Source organism: Impatiens glandulifera, chromosome 7, assembly GCF_907164915.1.
Source record: "Impatiens glandulifera chromosome 7, dImpGla2.1, whole genome shotgun sequence".
Classification (NCBI taxonomy): domain Eukaryota; kingdom Viridiplantae; phylum Streptophyta; class Magnoliopsida; order Ericales; family Balsaminaceae; genus Impatiens; species Impatiens glandulifera.
The window spans coordinates 4484202-4502406 of record NC_061868.1 but is presented as its reverse complement, the minus strand read 5'-3'; the positions used below and the strand labels follow the sequence as shown (position 1 = coordinate 4502406).

Genomic DNA, 18205 nt, shown 5'->3' with positions numbered 1-18205 from the left:
ATTATATTAGTAAAAATATTATAAGGATTAGTATAAAATAATATTTTTTTGGGGTTAAATAATATAAAATATTTTATTATTTTAATTAATAAATTAAATAATATGATTAATAAGAGAGAATATAATTATGCTGAGATTTTTTCATTTTAAATTTCAGTGGGTAATAATTTTATTTTAGGAAATAATATCTTTATTTTGGGCTGGATTCGGACCAAATAATGATAAGGCCCAAAGTTCTTTACTGGGCTGAAGCTGAAACTAGGGTTTATATAAATTAGGTTTCACTCAGGCAAACTAGGTCTCTCATAATTGATCGGCGCATTTCCATCTCCTGCAGCTAATTGCTTGAGAGAGAGACAGAGAAGAAGAAGAAGCAAACATGGCGGCTAATGGAACCAGAACATTGACGACCAAAGAAGCCGACATCCAGATGATGTTGGCAGCTGAAGTCCATCTCGGAACCAAAAACTGCGATTTCCAGATGGAACGATACGTGTTCAAGCGCCGCAACGACGGTAATTATCTTTAATCTTCTCTCTTTACATAGTAGCTTAGATCTTTTTTCTGTTGTTGTTGATTATGATGATTGATTTATATTTGCAAGTATAGATAGCTATGATATTGGATCTCTAAATTTATTGTATATAACTCAAGATTATGATTTGAAAGTAGAAAAAGTGCCCATTTTTTGCTGAAGGGTTCATTGATAATGATTAAATCTGCTATGTCTATAGAATAATATTTGTTCTATTATCAGGTATCTATATTATCAACCTTGGGAAGACATGGGAGAAGCTTCAGATGGCTGCTAGGGTTATTGTTGCCATTGAGAACCCACAGGACATCATTGTTCAATCTGCCAGGCCTTATGGACAAAGGGCAGTTTTGAAGTTTGCACAGTACACAGGTGCTCATGCAATTGCTGGACGTCATACTCCTGGTACATTTACCAATCAACTTCAGACTTCATTCAGTGAGCCCCGTCTTCTTATCCTGACTGATCCCAGAACTGACCATCAGGTAAATTCTTGATACAAAAAATGTTATAGCTTTTATTGTTTCAATTTGAGTAATACAAGACTATAGAATTGACTTAGTTGTAAATGTTGATGATTTTGAAATTGTGTTATAGCCTATTAAGGAGGCCGCCCTTGGAAACATTCCCACCATTGCCTTCTGTGACACTGATTCCCCAATGCGTTATGTTGATATTGGTATCCCTGCTAACAACAAAGGGAAACACAGCATTGGATGTCTTTTCTGGATATTGGCAAGGATGGTTTTGCAGATGAGGAACTCTATTCCTCAAGGACACAAATGGGATGTCATGGTAAGGACATCATAATCACTATTCTTTTGGAATATTGCATGATTGATTATATAAGCAATTTGAGATTGAAATTGTGTTTTTTTGTTGGTGTAGGTTGACTTGTTCTTCTATAGGGAACCTGAAGAAGCTAAGGAGAAGGATGAGGATGAAGCAATTGCTGGTGCAGACTATGTAGATTATGGTGCTGGTGCTATTGGTCTTGGAACCGATCAGTGGACAAACTCAATTGCTGATGCACAATGGGCTCCTGATGCTGCTGTGCCTCCAATTGCTGCAGCTCCTGCTGCTGCTGGTTGGACCGGCGAATCTGGTTTGTTCTGAGATTCTCATCTCCTTAGTTGGATCGATTGTTCTTGAAGCCGATTATTTGAATTAAAAACCTTGAATTTATAATTGCAGGTGGTGATGGATGGGATTCTGCTGCTCCACCAACTCAAGTTCCAGTAGCTGTTGAGCCAACTGGTTGGGATTAAAGAGACGAGTCTTGAGCCAACTTAAAATCTTTTTTGAAATTGTACTTTTTTCTTTTAGTTTGAATTGTTTTAAGAGGATTTTCTTAATTTGGTTGGGCATGAAACCATTTATTTATGGATAATAGAGGTTTTTTTATATTACTGTTTCTAATATTTGTTATTTTTCCTGTTTTTTCTTCAAGGTTATTAATACTTATTAGTATGTTTCTGATTATTATTATTATTAGTATTGTCTTTTTAATGCATGCATCTTTGTTCAATTTCTTATCCCAATTTTCAACTATACTTTGTAACATTTATGATACTTAAAATTTGTAATATCTTAAGATTTTATATTTTAATCTAGTTTTAAGTATATTCATAAATTAATTAATTTGTTTTATAATTTTTTGTGTTACTTTTCAGAATAAATTAAATTTATAGTTGCATATTTAAAATATAAATTATAACTTATTTAAATTAATTCTCTTATTTATTTTTAAATAGAATTTTATATTTCTATAATAATATATTAATTTTAAATTGTATTTATTCTAACATAAACAGCATACTATAAAAATATTTTCCAAGTTGAATAAAATATATCTCTAACTAAATAAAAAAAATAAAAATTTAAGTTACTTTTTAAACTTAGTTAAGACCATTTTTATTTAAATTAACTAATATCTCATAAACTCTTATAAGGAGTGTTCATCTATACACAGTTACATTTTACTGTTAATTTAAAATTCATTTAGCTTTTTTTTTAATTCTTAAAACTAATAGGACTTCAATATTAAAAATCTTGTCAAACTATATTAATTTAAAATACTTATAATTATATTGCTATAAGTGATCCAAGTTAAAATATTAATTGTGAACACTTAGTAAAAAATAGGGAAAAAAATTATTCTTAAAATAATTTATCCTAAAATTTTACATCTTTAAAAATAATTTCAATACTAGTTTACGAAAAAAATTATATTAATAAAGTATAAAAAATATATTTATTTAAATTAATTTAATAAATATAATTAATTAATTTTATCTATTATTAATTTTATATTTAATTATATAAAATTTTAAAAATAATAATATTTAACTTATATTTTTTTTAAATAAACCTTTACAATTTTAAGTAATGTATCAATTTTATGCTTTGGGTACATATGAATGACAAATAAAGAGATTTTATTCCTAGAAATACGATACAATTTTATTATATATAATATTTTATAAATCCTATGAGATCCAATCTCCATGAACATGACACATTTTAATTTGAAAATCAAAATCAAACCGAATCTTTGACATCTTAGGATATTTGAATCAACCAATAAAAGTAGGAATGCTGAAAATTCAAATTTGTACAAAATCAATTATATTTGTTAAAAAAAGTGATTGTAAATTGATCTAAAAATTTGCCAATTTTTTTTCCTTCAAAAAATGATTATAATTATTAAATTATGATGGTTACAAAATACTAGTTTCCAATAACTTCAGTTACACTTTCCGGGGCAACAATAATTAAAAAAAACTAATATAAGAAAAAAAATATATAGGGAATACCATAAGATACTGTAAGTAGTTGTTGCACCAGAAACTGTGTTCTTTACAGTAATGTGCAACTCTTCGGGTTTGCGAAGAAATGCTCTACGTAAGTTAACTTTGAACTTCTGAATTTGTCCCCAATTAGTCGGTTCAAGATGCTGGGAGGCGCTTGTGATGATGTAGTTTCAAGCATCTTCCGTACAGTAATATAGTTATCGAGAACCATCAACTTCAATAAACTTTTACAGCTCTGAGATGGGAGATAATAAGAGAGATTCAAATTCAATTAATTGTCATTAACATACAAAAAGATGAACAAATACAATTAAGGGCGCTCACTAAAAGTATGCTAATGCGGATTAATTGATTGAGATTATTTCTTAATAATAAACAATCCCATCAAACATTACACTTATTCAATCATATCATCCAAATTATCAACTAAAATACCATTTCAATTTATATGAAGTGCAATTAAAAAAATATATGAACCTAAATACTATGATTTTTTTTTTTCCAATTAATCCAAGGACAAACACACTCTTAGCTCTAAAACAAAATATCCTAAAAATTCCCTAATAAAGAATAGAAGATAATGAATCCACATAAAACTTAGTGTTTAATATGCCACAAAACGTATTTTAGGCAGTTAGCATTGCTCAAACCAACTGCCCAGATTCCAACCGTCTACAAAATGGTTGGTATTGCCCCATTATGCACGTTTGGCATGGTTCAATCCCAACGAGAAAGCTGGTTGGTATTGACGTTTTTTTACTAGTGAACAACAAATGTGCAATTGATAAAGTTTGCATAAGAGAGTAAAGATACCTGAGGATTTAGTATGCCCATCCTTTTGACAATATCATCCTGTATGGAAAAAGGACACAAGTTAAAAAATAGGATTACAAGTAAACCCTCCTACTACTTGGCACGTTCCAAAAATATAAATTAAATACAAAGGATATATTAGTAGTTTAACCCAAAATCATCCACTTTTTCATGAAACGAGATTTTTTATTTAAATTACAAGGAAAAAAATGAAATGTTATAGCGTATATGATTAAGCATAATGAACCATTTACCTCCAAAATTCCTGGGTTTTGCATCACAATGGCAAGCAAACGGCGTTGGTATCCCTTGTAAAATATCTTGTTTACTGTACCATCTCCATTTAACCATGGTAATATAAGTCTGTGTATGCCAGTATTCTCATGATGGAGTTCCAAAGTTTTGTTCTTGTCATTTTGGTCATTGTAAGTAAGTTTCACATCAGTTTCGGAAGGCTGAGAAACTTTGGAAATATTTGGAGTGGTGTCAGCATTCATACTTTCTCCATTGGTATTTGTAACATTACTTTCGGACACATTGATGGTGTCCTCCTTAACGTAAACTCCAAGATGTCTTTGCAAACTCACAGTATCAGCTTTGGCAACTGAGGCCAGTAAATACTTGGAGCTATATGAGGAATCCACAACATGGACAGAGTTATAAGCATTCACCTGTTCAAAGATGCAATGAAATCAGAATAAAATTTAATACTGTTCATTTTAATTTGGGATTCTTGAACATAAGTAATGCTAGCACCAAAGTTTAATTTAAGACCATTGGGAAGTTTTTTTTTTGTTTTGTAAAAGTTAGCTTCAGACCCATACGTTTTTATGTAACTTTGTAACATTGGCCCATATGGAAACACAAATTAGTTTTGTTATTGTATCTGGATCCATTCTCGTATACAAAAACAAAAATAAATTTCTGAATTTACCACTCAGGATAGCTCAAGTGGAAAGAGCGAGTCTTGAACATGAGAAACACTTATTGTTTTTGTATCAAGATATGTTTCCAGATAAAAAAACGTTTGAAAACTAAAATTACCATCCTAACCATGGTCATTTTTGATCTAATATTTTTCATGTAACTAACCTTGAGAGCTCGTCCAAATACTTCAAGCACTTCAATAATAATTTCCGACATGTTTGCTTCTGAAACAATAGTATTAAATTCAATTATAAGTCCTTAATGTAGTTGGAAGGCACACACTAAGCTCATAGTGACAGAGAGATGATTTTGCATACCCTTCAAATTCACGAGTTTGGAAACTTCTTCAATGCTCAAACCTTGGTCACCAGCCTTCTGAATGGCTAAATGAATAGTTCTAAAGAGCTCCGGATTAAAAATTCTTTCTTCTACTTGATTAGGTAGCTGAAAGAAGTGGTTGGCATAGCTTGTCATAACTTCCCAAGGAGAAGATGCATTAGCTATAAGAGTAGTGTTCATCTTCTGTTCATTCTTTTCCTTTGTGGTAACAGAATGAGACAAGCTACAACCTTTGTCAAGATCTGAGGATATAGGGCATCCATTCGGTTGACCAAGACCAGAAGTTCCACTATGATGATCAGAAAATCTGAACATTGCATTGGTTCCAGATATTGTGTTACGAGTTACAGATAGCCTAATGCCTGGAAAACCCTTTTCTCGACGAGAAATAATCTCACCTTCTCCGGCTGTGGAAGATTTATACCTTTTAACACTATCATCCATGCCTGAATCACTGTTTTCAGACTTGCGTTTTCTTGAGTCATTGGCCTCTCCTACACCATTGTCAGGCAAGTTTGGTATAATTGATAGTTCTTCGCTAAAAAGTAGAGCACACAACTGGAAAACATCACCACATTCCAAGTCTGCAGAAAGATCAATCTCATCTTCCATCAAATCGTTTTCTTGCTCACGTAGCCAACTAGAGAACTTAGCAGCCCGTCTTCCTGTGTTAACTGGAAAAGGGGACGAAGAAATACTTTGCACGAAATGCTGAGAAAGACAAAAAGGATTACCAGCCGTACCCCCAACCTGCACAAGATAGAGGACGTTACATACCTGAACAATAATAAATCAACACATAAAATTTATGATTGAATTGTGGACTGTTACTGAAGTAGAAGTCCTTATTTAGCATATAAAGAATATAGTAGTTCTTTCATAATGAGAGATTTGCGTCAGTTAGCACCTAGCAATCTGGCTTATGGTCAACACCATAATTTTCAAATTGCTTCTTTTTTTGAGAACTGTTTTTTTCTATAGAGAAAGATAGCACAATATCACACCGTCATAACCTTAATTTCAAACAAGGTGTTCAAGCCTCTTACCACTTGAGCTACCCTAGGTGGATGGTTTGGCAAAATCATATTGGCTAGTGATACTAATGAAAAAGCTGTCGCAATAAAAATAAATAAATGGCTACTGATTGTTTATAGTAGACATGATACCAAAGTCAAGTGTATATGTCCCGTACTAGAAACATAAATTGAATTCCACTCTTAATTGAGAAACAATCTGAAACCAACCGCTAATGATACAGTTCACACCCCAAACAAAACAAACCATTAAAGATTATGTTAACAATGAATAACATTGATTACTACTCACCATAGCTTTCTTCTCTTTAAGGTAGTTGAATGCAGCAAAGAGATCATCCTTTGAATAACGCCTTAATGTTTCAGCAAGAAGATTTTGAATTCCTGGAGCTACAGAGGTGCTCATAAACACGAGTTTAAATAGCTCTATGGCATTGGAAACAGCTAATGATTCATGTACTCGTTTATATGAACAAGTCCCACTTTCCAAATTCATCAAATACTTTTGGGTGAACCGTTGACTTCTTGATCTCCTCCGCGAAATTGTGGTTCCATCCTCTCTAAAACCGAACAATGAATGTGATTCAGTGTCCAGGGCATCCTGTCACAGAAGAGAAGTCATAAACATATATACTTTAAAAGAGTAAAACTGAGCAATATTGAACTGTCAGAAACTATACTTCGCTTATTACTAAAGCCAAAAATGAGGTTCATGCAAGTTGATAAGAGCCTAAGCTCGTCCTTAAGTAAATATGTGACAAAAATGCAAGGATGACAAGCAAAAGATGAAAGGCACATAACGAAGAAGATTACATTTATTTACAGTGAGATGCTTGTTTTCTTTTTTAAGATTATGGGCTTTGGTCTGTAAGAGGCTAGTACAACAGCTCACCGTCATGACCCCCACTTCAATCAAAATGATTTCAGTGGCAATAGAACCTGAGACCTCAGTCTCTTAGTTCAAGAATCTTGACCTACCAATACCATGGGTGGGGGGTTGTTCTTTCATGACTTCATAATTTATACTCTTAAAAATCAGCACAACTATTTGGAACATAAAAACAAGTACAGATTCCATTGAGAGAACTATTAGTTGATATCTGGAAGTAAAACATAAAGAATTCAGGTCAGACACAATTTGTAAACATGTGCATTGCAGAACTAACCTTCTCAGATGCTTCTTGTCTAGCAATTTCTCTGAGCTTGAGAATCTCATCCAGAGCCAACTTAGCAGCTTCATTGTCAAAGTCATCCCACGTTTCCAGAGTAATCAACTTCTCTTGGGATTCAACTTTGTCAGATGCTACCGAGACATTATCAATATCCTGATTGCTTTTCAGTTTCTCCATATGTTTGGCATAACGTTCACTCATCATGTTACAAAGTCTCATTATACATTTTCTAATCTTCAGATTATAATTTACTAAAGTCATTCTTCTTTTGCAGGTCTCTGGAGGTGCCGGAAGATTTGGAAGTGACCCCCAGTCTGTTCGGCAAAATTTTGCACCAAGTGCTGCACGGTGTCTTACGTACTCTATCACCAATTGCCTACATGAAAAATACATTATATAAACATTTTTTTCTTCTTTTTCTAGGCTAAGGTATTTTGTTTAGAAACTTATATTAAAGAAGCAAAACTCCATTAAAGGAAAAACACATAATAGTAAGCATATTGCCACAGAGTATGCAATATAATTACCAGGATTTTGCAGTTCCCAATTGCACAAAATGTGAATCATAATAGTAAGCATATTGCCACAGAGTATGCAATATAATTACCAGGATTTTGCAGTTCCCAATTGCACAAAATGTGAATCATATATCTATCTAAGATCAAGTATTTTTGGTTTTTTCTTTCTTTTCTGCAAACTGTTTAGGAACGTTCCTTACGTTCCACTCTCGATTTCAATAAAAAGTTGACCTTTTTAAAAATAAAAAGTGTTTGATGCAAATACTAACCATTGTCATGGGATCTTGAGATAATGTTATAGGAAATTAGAAAAATGAAGAGCATTTATGACTACCTTTCACTGTCTTCCGTCCAAAAGAACTTTTTCTGTTTTTGTGTCGACAGTGACATTGCACCGTCATTTTCTCCCGTTGCATCCAAGCCATCTTCAACTTGTTGTGCATCTAAATCTCTTCTTAGACCTCCATAATTACTAGAGGGACATTGTTCTTCAGGTGGCTGGGATTCAGTAACAAGTGGTCCAGTAAGCACTTGTTCGCTAGAGGGTCTATCTGAGTTGCTCTTTTTCACGCGCTTTCTAGACTTTCTTTCAGATCTCCGTTTTCTCCTTTTGGAAGATGAAGCATCACCTCCTTTATGTACCTCTTCATCACCATTTAATTGTTCCCTAAACCTAGTAAGACGCTTTTGGTTCTTATCATAGCTGACACGAAGCACCTGAATGTTACAGCTCAAATTAAAACCATAATCATATGTCAAGCTAGCAAGATATTGCAGAAGTATTTGAAGCAAAAGCAGATATGAATGCAAAAAAAAAATAGCATATAATCAACTTAAGGTATGCATAATTCTAGCTATTTTGTTTTGGGGATGAGAGATACAACAGTTTTCACCAAAAAAGAATTGTGAGATTATGTACATGTGCATATACATTTGGGGGAATGGAAAACCCATATATGAGGAATTCTAACATTCCTATAGATGTGCTATTGAACTTGAAATGAGGCCATTTCTACTTAAAATTGTTCCTCAATGTTGTGCAAAAAAATGATCCTAGAGGATATTATTTACATCATATACTCCCAAACTGTTGAAAATAAATATCCCTAATCTTAAGGGAGAGATAGACATGAACTATTCATTTAATTCAAAGTAAGCAACATGTGTTCCTTGTAGATAGGAACTAACTTGTATCATTCATGTCAATTATATATTTAGTATATTATGCTGATAAATCAATATACATGATCTGGGAATCAAGTTGATTATCCTTTCAAAAACTTTTATCATCTTACACAAACCATAGGATCTTTCCAAACATTGTTGAACATCTAGATATAACTGGCACTAGAGAGGAGACAAACTCAGAAATTTCTTCAATGTTCCACAAACACCTAGATACAAGGTGGTTGAACCGGTCAAGACTAGACTAGGGCTGCCTGTTCATATAATGATTCAGATGGTTTGTGCTTAATTTATCAAAAAAGTTTATGTTTGGACTTATAAAATTTGTTTATTTGCCAATTAATTAATGCATTACAATTGACCAAGAAACATGAGAGAATCTGACCAAAAAATAATTGCATAAAAATAAACATAGCCCAAGGGATCTTGCATTATAAATCTCAATTAATTCAAACTTTCTATTTGCTGATTCCCAAACCAGCAAAATTAAACAGTACAAGATGAGACAAAGGTTCCCCATGCTCTATAACAAAGATAGTTTTCTTCCTTTCACAGGTAATCATAAATTTCAACATGATTACTGGTCAGTTAACAATTTGCTGCATGGTTCTTATGCCCGCAAACTACACAGTACTAGACGAGATAAAGGTTCCCCGTGCACTATAGATGAAGATAGTTTTCCTCCTCTCACAGGTAATCATAAATTCAACATGATTACTGACAAGATAAATATTTGATTCATGGTAATGTCTTACTAAATGATGAAATCGTACATAGTACTCTCAAGTGAAGCATCAGTTAACATCTTTGTATAAGCACTGGATTGCATGTAAAACATCTACCAGTCAATAAAGTTCTTGTGCCAAATTGTACACACGAATATAAATTTAAAAAACAAACACAAAAATAAATATCCCTAATTGAATTACAGTCTTGATAATAACACACCTGCTCTATTGTCAAATCAAGCTCCTTAGCAATTTTCTCACAGTCTTTGAATTGAAGCTTTAAGTTTGGATCAGCATTGTCCACACGTTCAAGAAGCTTGGCACGCTGATCTGCAGTCATTACCCGGAGTAAAGACCATGATCGCGGAATACATATCTGCGGAAGCAATGAGAAGAAAAATATTGAAAAAGAGATCAAATATCTGCAACATAATAGAAGGGTTAGGTCCATTCAATTAGAATTGGTATTTTCATCCATGCATGCCAAAGCCGTTAATCCCAGATAGAACCCAACCTACCGCGCTCCGTGGGTCAAGGTAAAAGTAAGTTCAAATAAGTTAGGACTAGTACTATCTTATATGTTTATGTTTTAAATATTAGTATAAATGGTTAAAAAATAAGTAAATTAGTGTAGTTAAATTTATGTTAAATTTAAAATAACATGAAAAAACTTTTCTACATATCATCTATTACTAACATGACAGTTATGTGACAACATATTATCCTTCACAAGCTCTTGCAGATCTTGGAAAACCACAACTAGACATGCAGGTAATTATCTATCTACAAGAAGATAGATTGGCTTCCTTTGGAAACATTTTTGTCTGATTTCTCATCTACAAATGGATCGATGAGATCATATTTGGAAACTGAACTTAGTCAGAAACAAATTCATAGATTATTAGTAATCTCTCATACAGATCCGGAAACATAAAGTGTTTTCATAAAGACCCAATATCTCTTTTATAACCCTCACAATTGGAGTAGAAGTTGATTTCACTGTGACAACAAAGAAGAATCAAACATGCACCCAAGAGTGAGAGTGGGAGATGAAATCATATTGCGACTACAAAAAAGCTCACTCTAAGGAATATGGATTCTTAATAAGAGAGTAAAAAGTTTGACGGGAGGGTTTTAAAGAGAACCTCGATAACCCCACATACCAGGTTTCCATATGTTTTATATCGAAGGGTGTGTAACTCCATTTTATTAACAAAATTCATGAATACTGGCACACTAAATTTATTTTCTTGCCTTACTATTCATAACCTAATTTAGACAATAGGAAAAATATCTGTCACAAGGCATAAAATTATGAAGAACATACACAAAGTATCTTAGCACACTTGCAAAGCATGTGAACCAATGCTAGTAGCTTAAATGCGCACATACAAATCATGGTACAGCAGAAACATCCATCAGTAGCATTAAGTAAGACAAATGAACTAACACACCTCATGTACTGCACATCCAGGGAATGCATGTAGAGCCATTTTTGGCTCTGCAGTAGCATAGATATACTCTAAGGTGTTCCAGTACTCATCCACAGCTTCTTGACTAGAAAGTACAAAATCATGTCTAGTTTCAGGTTGATGGTCATGAGGTATGGATGATTGGAATATTTGGAGCGGTTCTTCAATATAAGGCTTAAGTTCTAAAGCATAATTAAGAGTTGCAACCAATGGTTGCTCTGTTGGATGTCCATCCTCTGCCAGCCGAATCAACTGCAAGAGTATGCACATTCAGTCATCAATGTGAAATATAAATATAAGTGTAACTAATAAAAAAACAAAATCAAATTGTTTGCCTGCTAGAAAGAAACAGTAAATGTGATCTATTTTTGCTGTTAGATCTGACTTTCATATATTGTCTATTGCACTACAAATCAATTTTGACTCCAGAAAATACTGAAATACTCATTATTAAGTATCATAAAATACTTGCAATTTAGAGAAATATTAATGATCAGGTGAAAGGAAATGTAAAACCTTCAGCCGACGTAAAATGTCAATAATCAAAGATAATCGTCCTGTTGCATTAGTATCCATCAGACTAGTGTACTCCTCTTTAGTAAGGTCACCAAGGTGTAAGCCACTTTTGCATTTTTCAATCATATCATCAAATATTTGGGTGGACCCAACAACTTGACAAAAGAGCTCAAGAGGAAAGGCCTTAATGACCTCATCGACACGAAACAACCTGCAAGTGCTGTGTGAATCATGTTGATCATGTCCTTGATTGATAGATGATATATAAGACCAAAGGTACTTGTGAAGTAATTTTGATCTAACCATCTTTGCTAGTACAAATCCATTCGCACGCATTGTCTCAAACTTTCCATTCTTAATAGGGGATGTATCTATCCTTTGGATGCTATCCAGAACAGGCAATGTTTTACCCTTTTTCAATCGAATCGAGCATTGGCTACGGATCTCAATTCCAAATGAATTTAGTTTCTCATGAATTTGACACAATAGTTCGGGAGAAACATCTTGGACAGAGGGATGCAGAACAACATCAGTACTCTTGTGGCTACTGCAGTTTGAGACAGATGGAACGCTAACACGAATGAGCTTACAATGTCCTTCTTGCTGAATCTTATTCAGACAACGGTCCAAGGTCTTCCTGTCCATGAGTTTCTGCTTGTCTCCCTCGAGATTCTCAAGGCGCCTGTGTAGCTCAGCTCTGATTATAAACTTTTCCTCCTGATCAACAGAAAATAAGATAGCTTGAAGTCAAACATAACCTATTAAGCCTAATTGAGACCATGTAAGTTAGTGAGATGAGAGAAACCTCTAGCCGTTGAAGTATCATTTCCTCCCTCTGGTTATTTAATGAAGTTGGGGTCAGGCAAGGATATGTTTGGTAACATCGTCTCCTCCGGCGAGTTGACAACAAAGTCTTTTCAGGAGTGAAATCTGACGCAGGTTCAGAAGTTGCTAGACAAAGGTCTGTGACAGGAGACTCATTAGGAAGTTCTTGCTCAATCAAGTTGTTTGTCTTTTCAGCCCCGTCTTTATTGTTGATCATTTTGTTAGTTTGCTCTGATTTATTCAGAATAGCTACCTCCCAACCCAGTGAATTATCCCTCTGGCGCAGATCAAAAGAAACATTTTCACTGGCCACATTTTCTGAGCTAATCAAAGCCTTCTTGGATGCTTCGGGGTTGAAGTTTTTATGTGTCCAAACCCGATATTTGTTATGATTTTCGGCCTCCAAATGCATTCCCAACCTAGAGAACATATTGAGAAGTCGTGTGTAATAGCGCTTGTTATTTAATCCAAGCCGCTTGATTATCTGAGAGAAAAAAACATACAAATAAAAAAATTAGTGGTTGTCACTTCTGAGAAAGACACAATAATTCAAGAAGGATAATAATAACATGACACTTCAAATTCCCTTTTAAGGAAAAGTATATGCCTCACAAAATAAAACTACACACCGACAACTAACTGAAGTATTAAGTAAATATAGAGACATTTATGCTAAACCAAACAACAAATAAAAAAGCTGATGACAACATTAACTGACAAAATCCTCTTATGCAATAGTTCTGCCAAAGATAGAAGTATAATTTCCATAAGAAAAAGATAATGTATGTCAACATAATATTTAAATAATCAAGGTTCTCATAATATTGTTAGCCTTCACAAATAAAGTAAAGAACCATAGAATACAAGACATAGCATTAATTATACTTTGAATTAAAACAAAATAGGGGCAGAATGACTAAGAACAAAAAGCTAGAAACAAATTTAGAAGCAAATATAGCAACAAATTTAGACTCATCCAAGTGCTCAAAGAAGAGCATGTTAACTGAAGTCTGAAATACCTTCATGGTATTTCTGACAAAATATCTAAACATCTAGATAATATCTATAAGAACTTTCACATACATCATTATTAGTCAACCCTTTTGGTCCCTCTGCATCAACCATATCATAAATTCGATGCTCAATAGGAAGCTCCATAAGTTGTTCCGTGATTTTTCCTCTTTTATTCGATGATATTGGTTGTTCTGCATCAAGATCATTTTCTCTAAAACCTTTCTGTTTAAACTTACTAGGAGAGAAACTCTTCAGCAAACGCAAACAGTTAACCTCCTGCAGAAAAAATAGGATTGTGGTCATTGAATGTACAAATATTTGGCCTAATTAAGAATCTAAGGAGGCACCAATTGGAACACAAAATTCTAGTAGCTCAAAGAAAGAATATATATGGTCAAATTAATAATCACAATCCTTGTACTAATTAAGATCACAATCCTTGAGTAGCATATGGCGTTAGTTATCGAAAATCAAGAATGGGTTTATCTATACAAACATCCACCATCGCCCATAAAGAAATGTTGAATTTTGGTTAACTCGTGTATTGTCTCATTAGTTCCATTACACAAATATGCAGGATAGTATCTTAACTCACCTTATTGTTCACTTTTGCATAGAACTCCTCGACTACTGAAGCATCCTTCAGTCTTTTACACATCTACATGGTGCATTTTGCAGCAAAAAAAAAACGTTAAAGCAGTTAAAAGAATATCTAAAGCAAAATGCCAGATATTCACATAGAGAAGTTACATTTCTCTTTTTTATATAAAAGGACGTTTAAAAAAGTACGGTGATAAAGCAATAGTTACAAGAAACGAAATTTACACTTCTCCAAGCTCTATGCCCATATTTTAGCTTATACCCAAGCTCACACTTGATATCTGCAACAACAAGAACCTTCGACCAGAAAGAAATAAGTAGTTGGTCCATGACAACATTAAACAAGATAAAGACAAGTCAATTGACTATTAAAAGACGAGTCACCTTGCCATTTGCCTGCTCAAGTTTATCACATATAGCTTTTAATGCCGGCAGATAGTCATTAATGTGTACATCCTCTTTGACGCTTCCTTCAGCATTAGCATCATCCATAGCATCATTAAAGTCCAAGAGTTTATCCTCTTTAATAATTTCAAGTCTTTGTTGACAACCCAAATTCTCAGCATAACGACGTAAATAAACCATATTGGTATGGACAATTGATCCGTTTTTAAGCTCCCCCCCTTCAGTGTTAGATTCCTTAGTCTTCACAATAGCTGATTGTCTCACAATTAACCCACGGCATTCAAGTTTCCTTAATACATAAAAATAACTGTTCCCTTTCATATTGAACTCTTTAGCAAGTTCACTTTGCATAATCCCAGCATTCCTTTGAAAACCCAAAACCCAAAAACACAATCAAGTCAATATTTAAATCTATTGTCTTACTAAAATCCTTGAAAGTAAATACTGAATATTTGAAATAAGAAGGAATCTATCTAACCTGGCATGAGCAAGTCGCTTGAGAGTACGACGCTGTATCTCGGAGAGATTGGCATCTGATGTTTTGACATCATAGAGCCCGACGGAGCAGTTGCGCAGCTTTTCGGAAGCAACTATCTTCAATTTCAATCTCTCACTTTCTACTACAGACTGAATAATTGAATCTGTTGAATCATAGAGGGTTCCCTGGGATTGGAATTGGAGGCTGGGTATGTGTAGAAGATTGGACCATAACTCCTTCTTCACGTTGTCGCATGGGTGGATACCATGCCCGGTGAGAGGAGAAATAAGTCTTAACCAGAGGTCGGAAAGGTGTATGCCAGTGGCGCCTTCAGAACAGATCTCTTCTAAAGCAACATGTACTATGGAATCCATTGCTATGACTAAAGCTCAAGCATAGAAACCAAACGGAGAAGGATATTATTCTTTCTGAAACTGATGATTTTACGAGGTTTTGGGAATGGATTTCACGGGAAGGAGAAAGGAGAAGGAATAGACTAGTTTAGATGATTTATATGCTTATGTGGCGTCCAATCTATATATATATATATATATATATATAAAATATATATATCTTTTTTAACAAATATTTTAAATAATTTTATAACCTAGTTTACAATTATTCAATAATTTTAACTACAATTATTCAATAATTTTAACTAAACGGTAAATTTGATAATAGTTGCCTTATTTATGCGAAAAAATAAAATTGCGCAAATGACCATTTTTATTTGTTGGATAAAAATATTCAGTCTCGCGACGACGGTACACTCGTACGGTCGCGTCTTGCGAAGGCACCGCTCGTCACGCAACGGGGAATTTTTGTCCGAAAAATAAGAAGGTTATTTTTGTGAAATTTTTATTAGGCGCTGAATATTTACGAAATTAAAGTAATTATTAAGTTTATTTCATTAAATTTCTCAACTAAATAGTTGAGAATGAACTTAAAAAATAGGTTTTCCATGAAAGAAACCTAAATCAAGTTACTAATCCAGAAGGAAAGCAATGTAGGCTCGTATCTTCGCAATTAGCTACACCGATAGATAAGGACTAACTGCGGTAGGCAGAGGTTATGTGGGGTGAATTGGATAGATAAGGACTAACTGCGGTAGGCAGAGGTTATGTGGGGTTTCAATTCACGGGAGAAAGGGCGAAAAAGAAGGAAAGAGCTTGTTTAAGTGAATGGTTAGGTTTACTAATTAGATCATCTCCAACCCACCTGGAAACTCAACTGCATTTTGAATTTTCCTACAAAATTTCTCTCATCCAAACCCAAATATGCAAGGATACTGTTCACATACTAAAAAAGTTTTCAAAACTTTCATTTCAATCCTTTTAGTTTGTTTTTAATTAATTTATATAACTTATTTATATTTTAATTTGTTTACATATTTTATTTATTTATATTTTAATTTATTTATATATTTAATTCATGATAATTCTAATTTGTTTATATAATTAACTTATATTTAAATTTGTTTATATTTATATTTTATATATTTTTTTTTACGTATTATAAATTTATAATAATAAACAATATTGATAAAAAAAATAATAAATAATAAAATCAAATATAATAAAATACAATAATCCATTAATAATTAAGAAATTAAAAAAGACATTCCGATTATATAACTAAGAAATTGAAAAAGACATTCTTTACTTATAAAATATGGATAATTTGTTTTATGCAATTTTATAAATTAATTGATTTATAATTAATTTTATCATAATTTTCTTTAATTGAATGAGAATTTAAAAGTAATTAAAAAATTGTTGTAAAGTTATAAGTTTAATTTGTAATTTTAGATAAATATATAGATAATATTGAAAAAATAAAAAATTATTATAAAAGGGAATATTCTGAGAATATTTTTTTGAGTTTGAGTTTGGATTTTTGAGCTGGAGATGAATTACTGTTTGATGGAATGTTTACTGCATTTTGGGTTTGAGAATAGATATTTGGGTTAAAGATGGCCTAATGATTCTTTTTTTCATTTAAAAAAATTTATTTTTGAATTAAATTATTAAAATATTGATATATTTTAATTTACACTCTCTTCCTTTAAAAAAAAACAAAACAAACTGTACATCAAACAAAACGGTTGATATTTTATTATTTTTTTTTGAAATAAATAATTTATTGTAATTTTTAATTAATTAAATAATTATAATATTTTTTTAATTTAAATTTTATAAAATTAAAATAAAAAATATTTTAATTAATAGATTAAGTGTTTGATTAATTGAAAAAAATATATAACATATGATTTTTTTATTAAAAAATAATATCAAACTAGCTCAACTTTTATCTTGGTTATTTTGTTAAATAAAAAAAAGTAATTTATTTGAATTCTTGTTCATTTGAAAATTAATTTATTTGGAGTTATTTGAATAAAAATTTATTATTTATTTAAAGATAAAATAAAAATTTATTTAATGTATAGTTATTTGAAAATAGTTTGAATTATTTAAATAAAAACAAATTATTTAGAGTTAAATATGTTATTTAATATATAAAATATAATAATAAAATAAATAATTATTTTAAAAAAATAAATTATTTTAATAAATTTAAATTAATATCACTAAATTTATTAATCAAAATATTAAAATATTTTATATTTTAAATTATTATTTATATATATATATATATTAATACTTTAAATCTTTTTTATAAAAAAAATATAAAAAAAATCATTATATCACCCTATCATTAATTATTTTCTCTCTCTTCATTTTTAAATAACCCCATACTAATAGGTCCTAAAAAAATCAAATAAGCTTTAAGTAATTATTTTCAAATAATCTTTACTTTTATCATTACTTCAA

The 18205-nt window shown here is 32.0% G+C and overlaps 2 protein-coding genes across 2 annotated transcripts; one reads left to right on the top strand and one right to left on the bottom strand.

Moving 5' to 3' along the window:
* Positions 1-302: 302 nt before the first annotated feature.
* LOC124910224 (40S ribosomal protein SA-like) lies at positions 303-1972 on the top strand. The gene is made up of 5 exons (XM_047450844.1): positions 303-515; positions 758-1020; positions 1133-1330; positions 1424-1640; positions 1730-1972. Exons 1-5 carry the CDS (start codon positions 380-382, stop codon positions 1801-1803), a joined length of 888 nt encoding a protein of 295 aa, XP_047306800.1. The 5' UTR covers positions 303-379; the 3' UTR covers positions 1804-1972.
* Positions 1973-3225: 1253 nt separating this feature from the next.
* LOC124945162 lies at positions 3226-15839 on the bottom strand. The gene is made up of 17 exons (XM_047485548.1): positions 15375-15839; positions 14876-15260; positions 14717-14788; positions 14487-14549; positions 13961-14167; positions 12858-13361; positions 12053-12769; positions 11519-11788; positions 10285-10440; positions 8486-8868; positions 7628-8009; positions 6754-7062; positions 5406-6177; positions 5254-5312; positions 4416-4832; positions 4162-4200; positions 3226-3583 (listed from the first exon to the last, which is right to left on the bottom strand). Exons 1-17 carry the CDS (start codon positions 15746-15748, stop codon positions 3395-3397), a joined length of 5298 nt encoding a protein of 1765 aa, XP_047341504.1. The 5' UTR covers positions 15749-15839; the 3' UTR covers positions 3226-3394.
* Between the last annotated feature and the right edge of the window lie 2366 nt (positions 15840-18205).

Coding starts and splice junctions, on each gene's coding strand:
- LOC124910224 (XM_047450844.1), top strand. CDS start 380: ATGGCGGCTAATGGAACCAGAACATTGACGACCAAAGAAGCCGACATC. Junction 1,331..1,423: donor GACACAAATGGGATGTCATG/GTAAGGACATCA, acceptor TTGTTGGTGTAG/GTTGACTTGTTCTTCTATAG. Junction 1,641..1,729: donor TGGTTGGACCGGCGAATCTG/GTTTGTTCTGAG, acceptor TTATAATTGCAG/GTGGTGATGGATGGGATTCT.
- LOC124945162 (XM_047485548.1), bottom strand. CDS start 15,748: ATGGATTCCATAGTACATGTTGCTTTAGAAGAGATCTGTTCTGAAGGC. Junction 12,770..12,857: donor TGATACTTCAACGGCTAGAG/GTTTCTCTCATC, acceptor TCTGTTGATCAG/GAGGAAAAGTTTATAATCAG. Junction 11,789..12,052: donor ACATTTTACGTCGGCTGAAG/GTTTTACATTTC, acceptor ATACTCTTGCAG/TTGATTCGGCTGGCAGAGGA.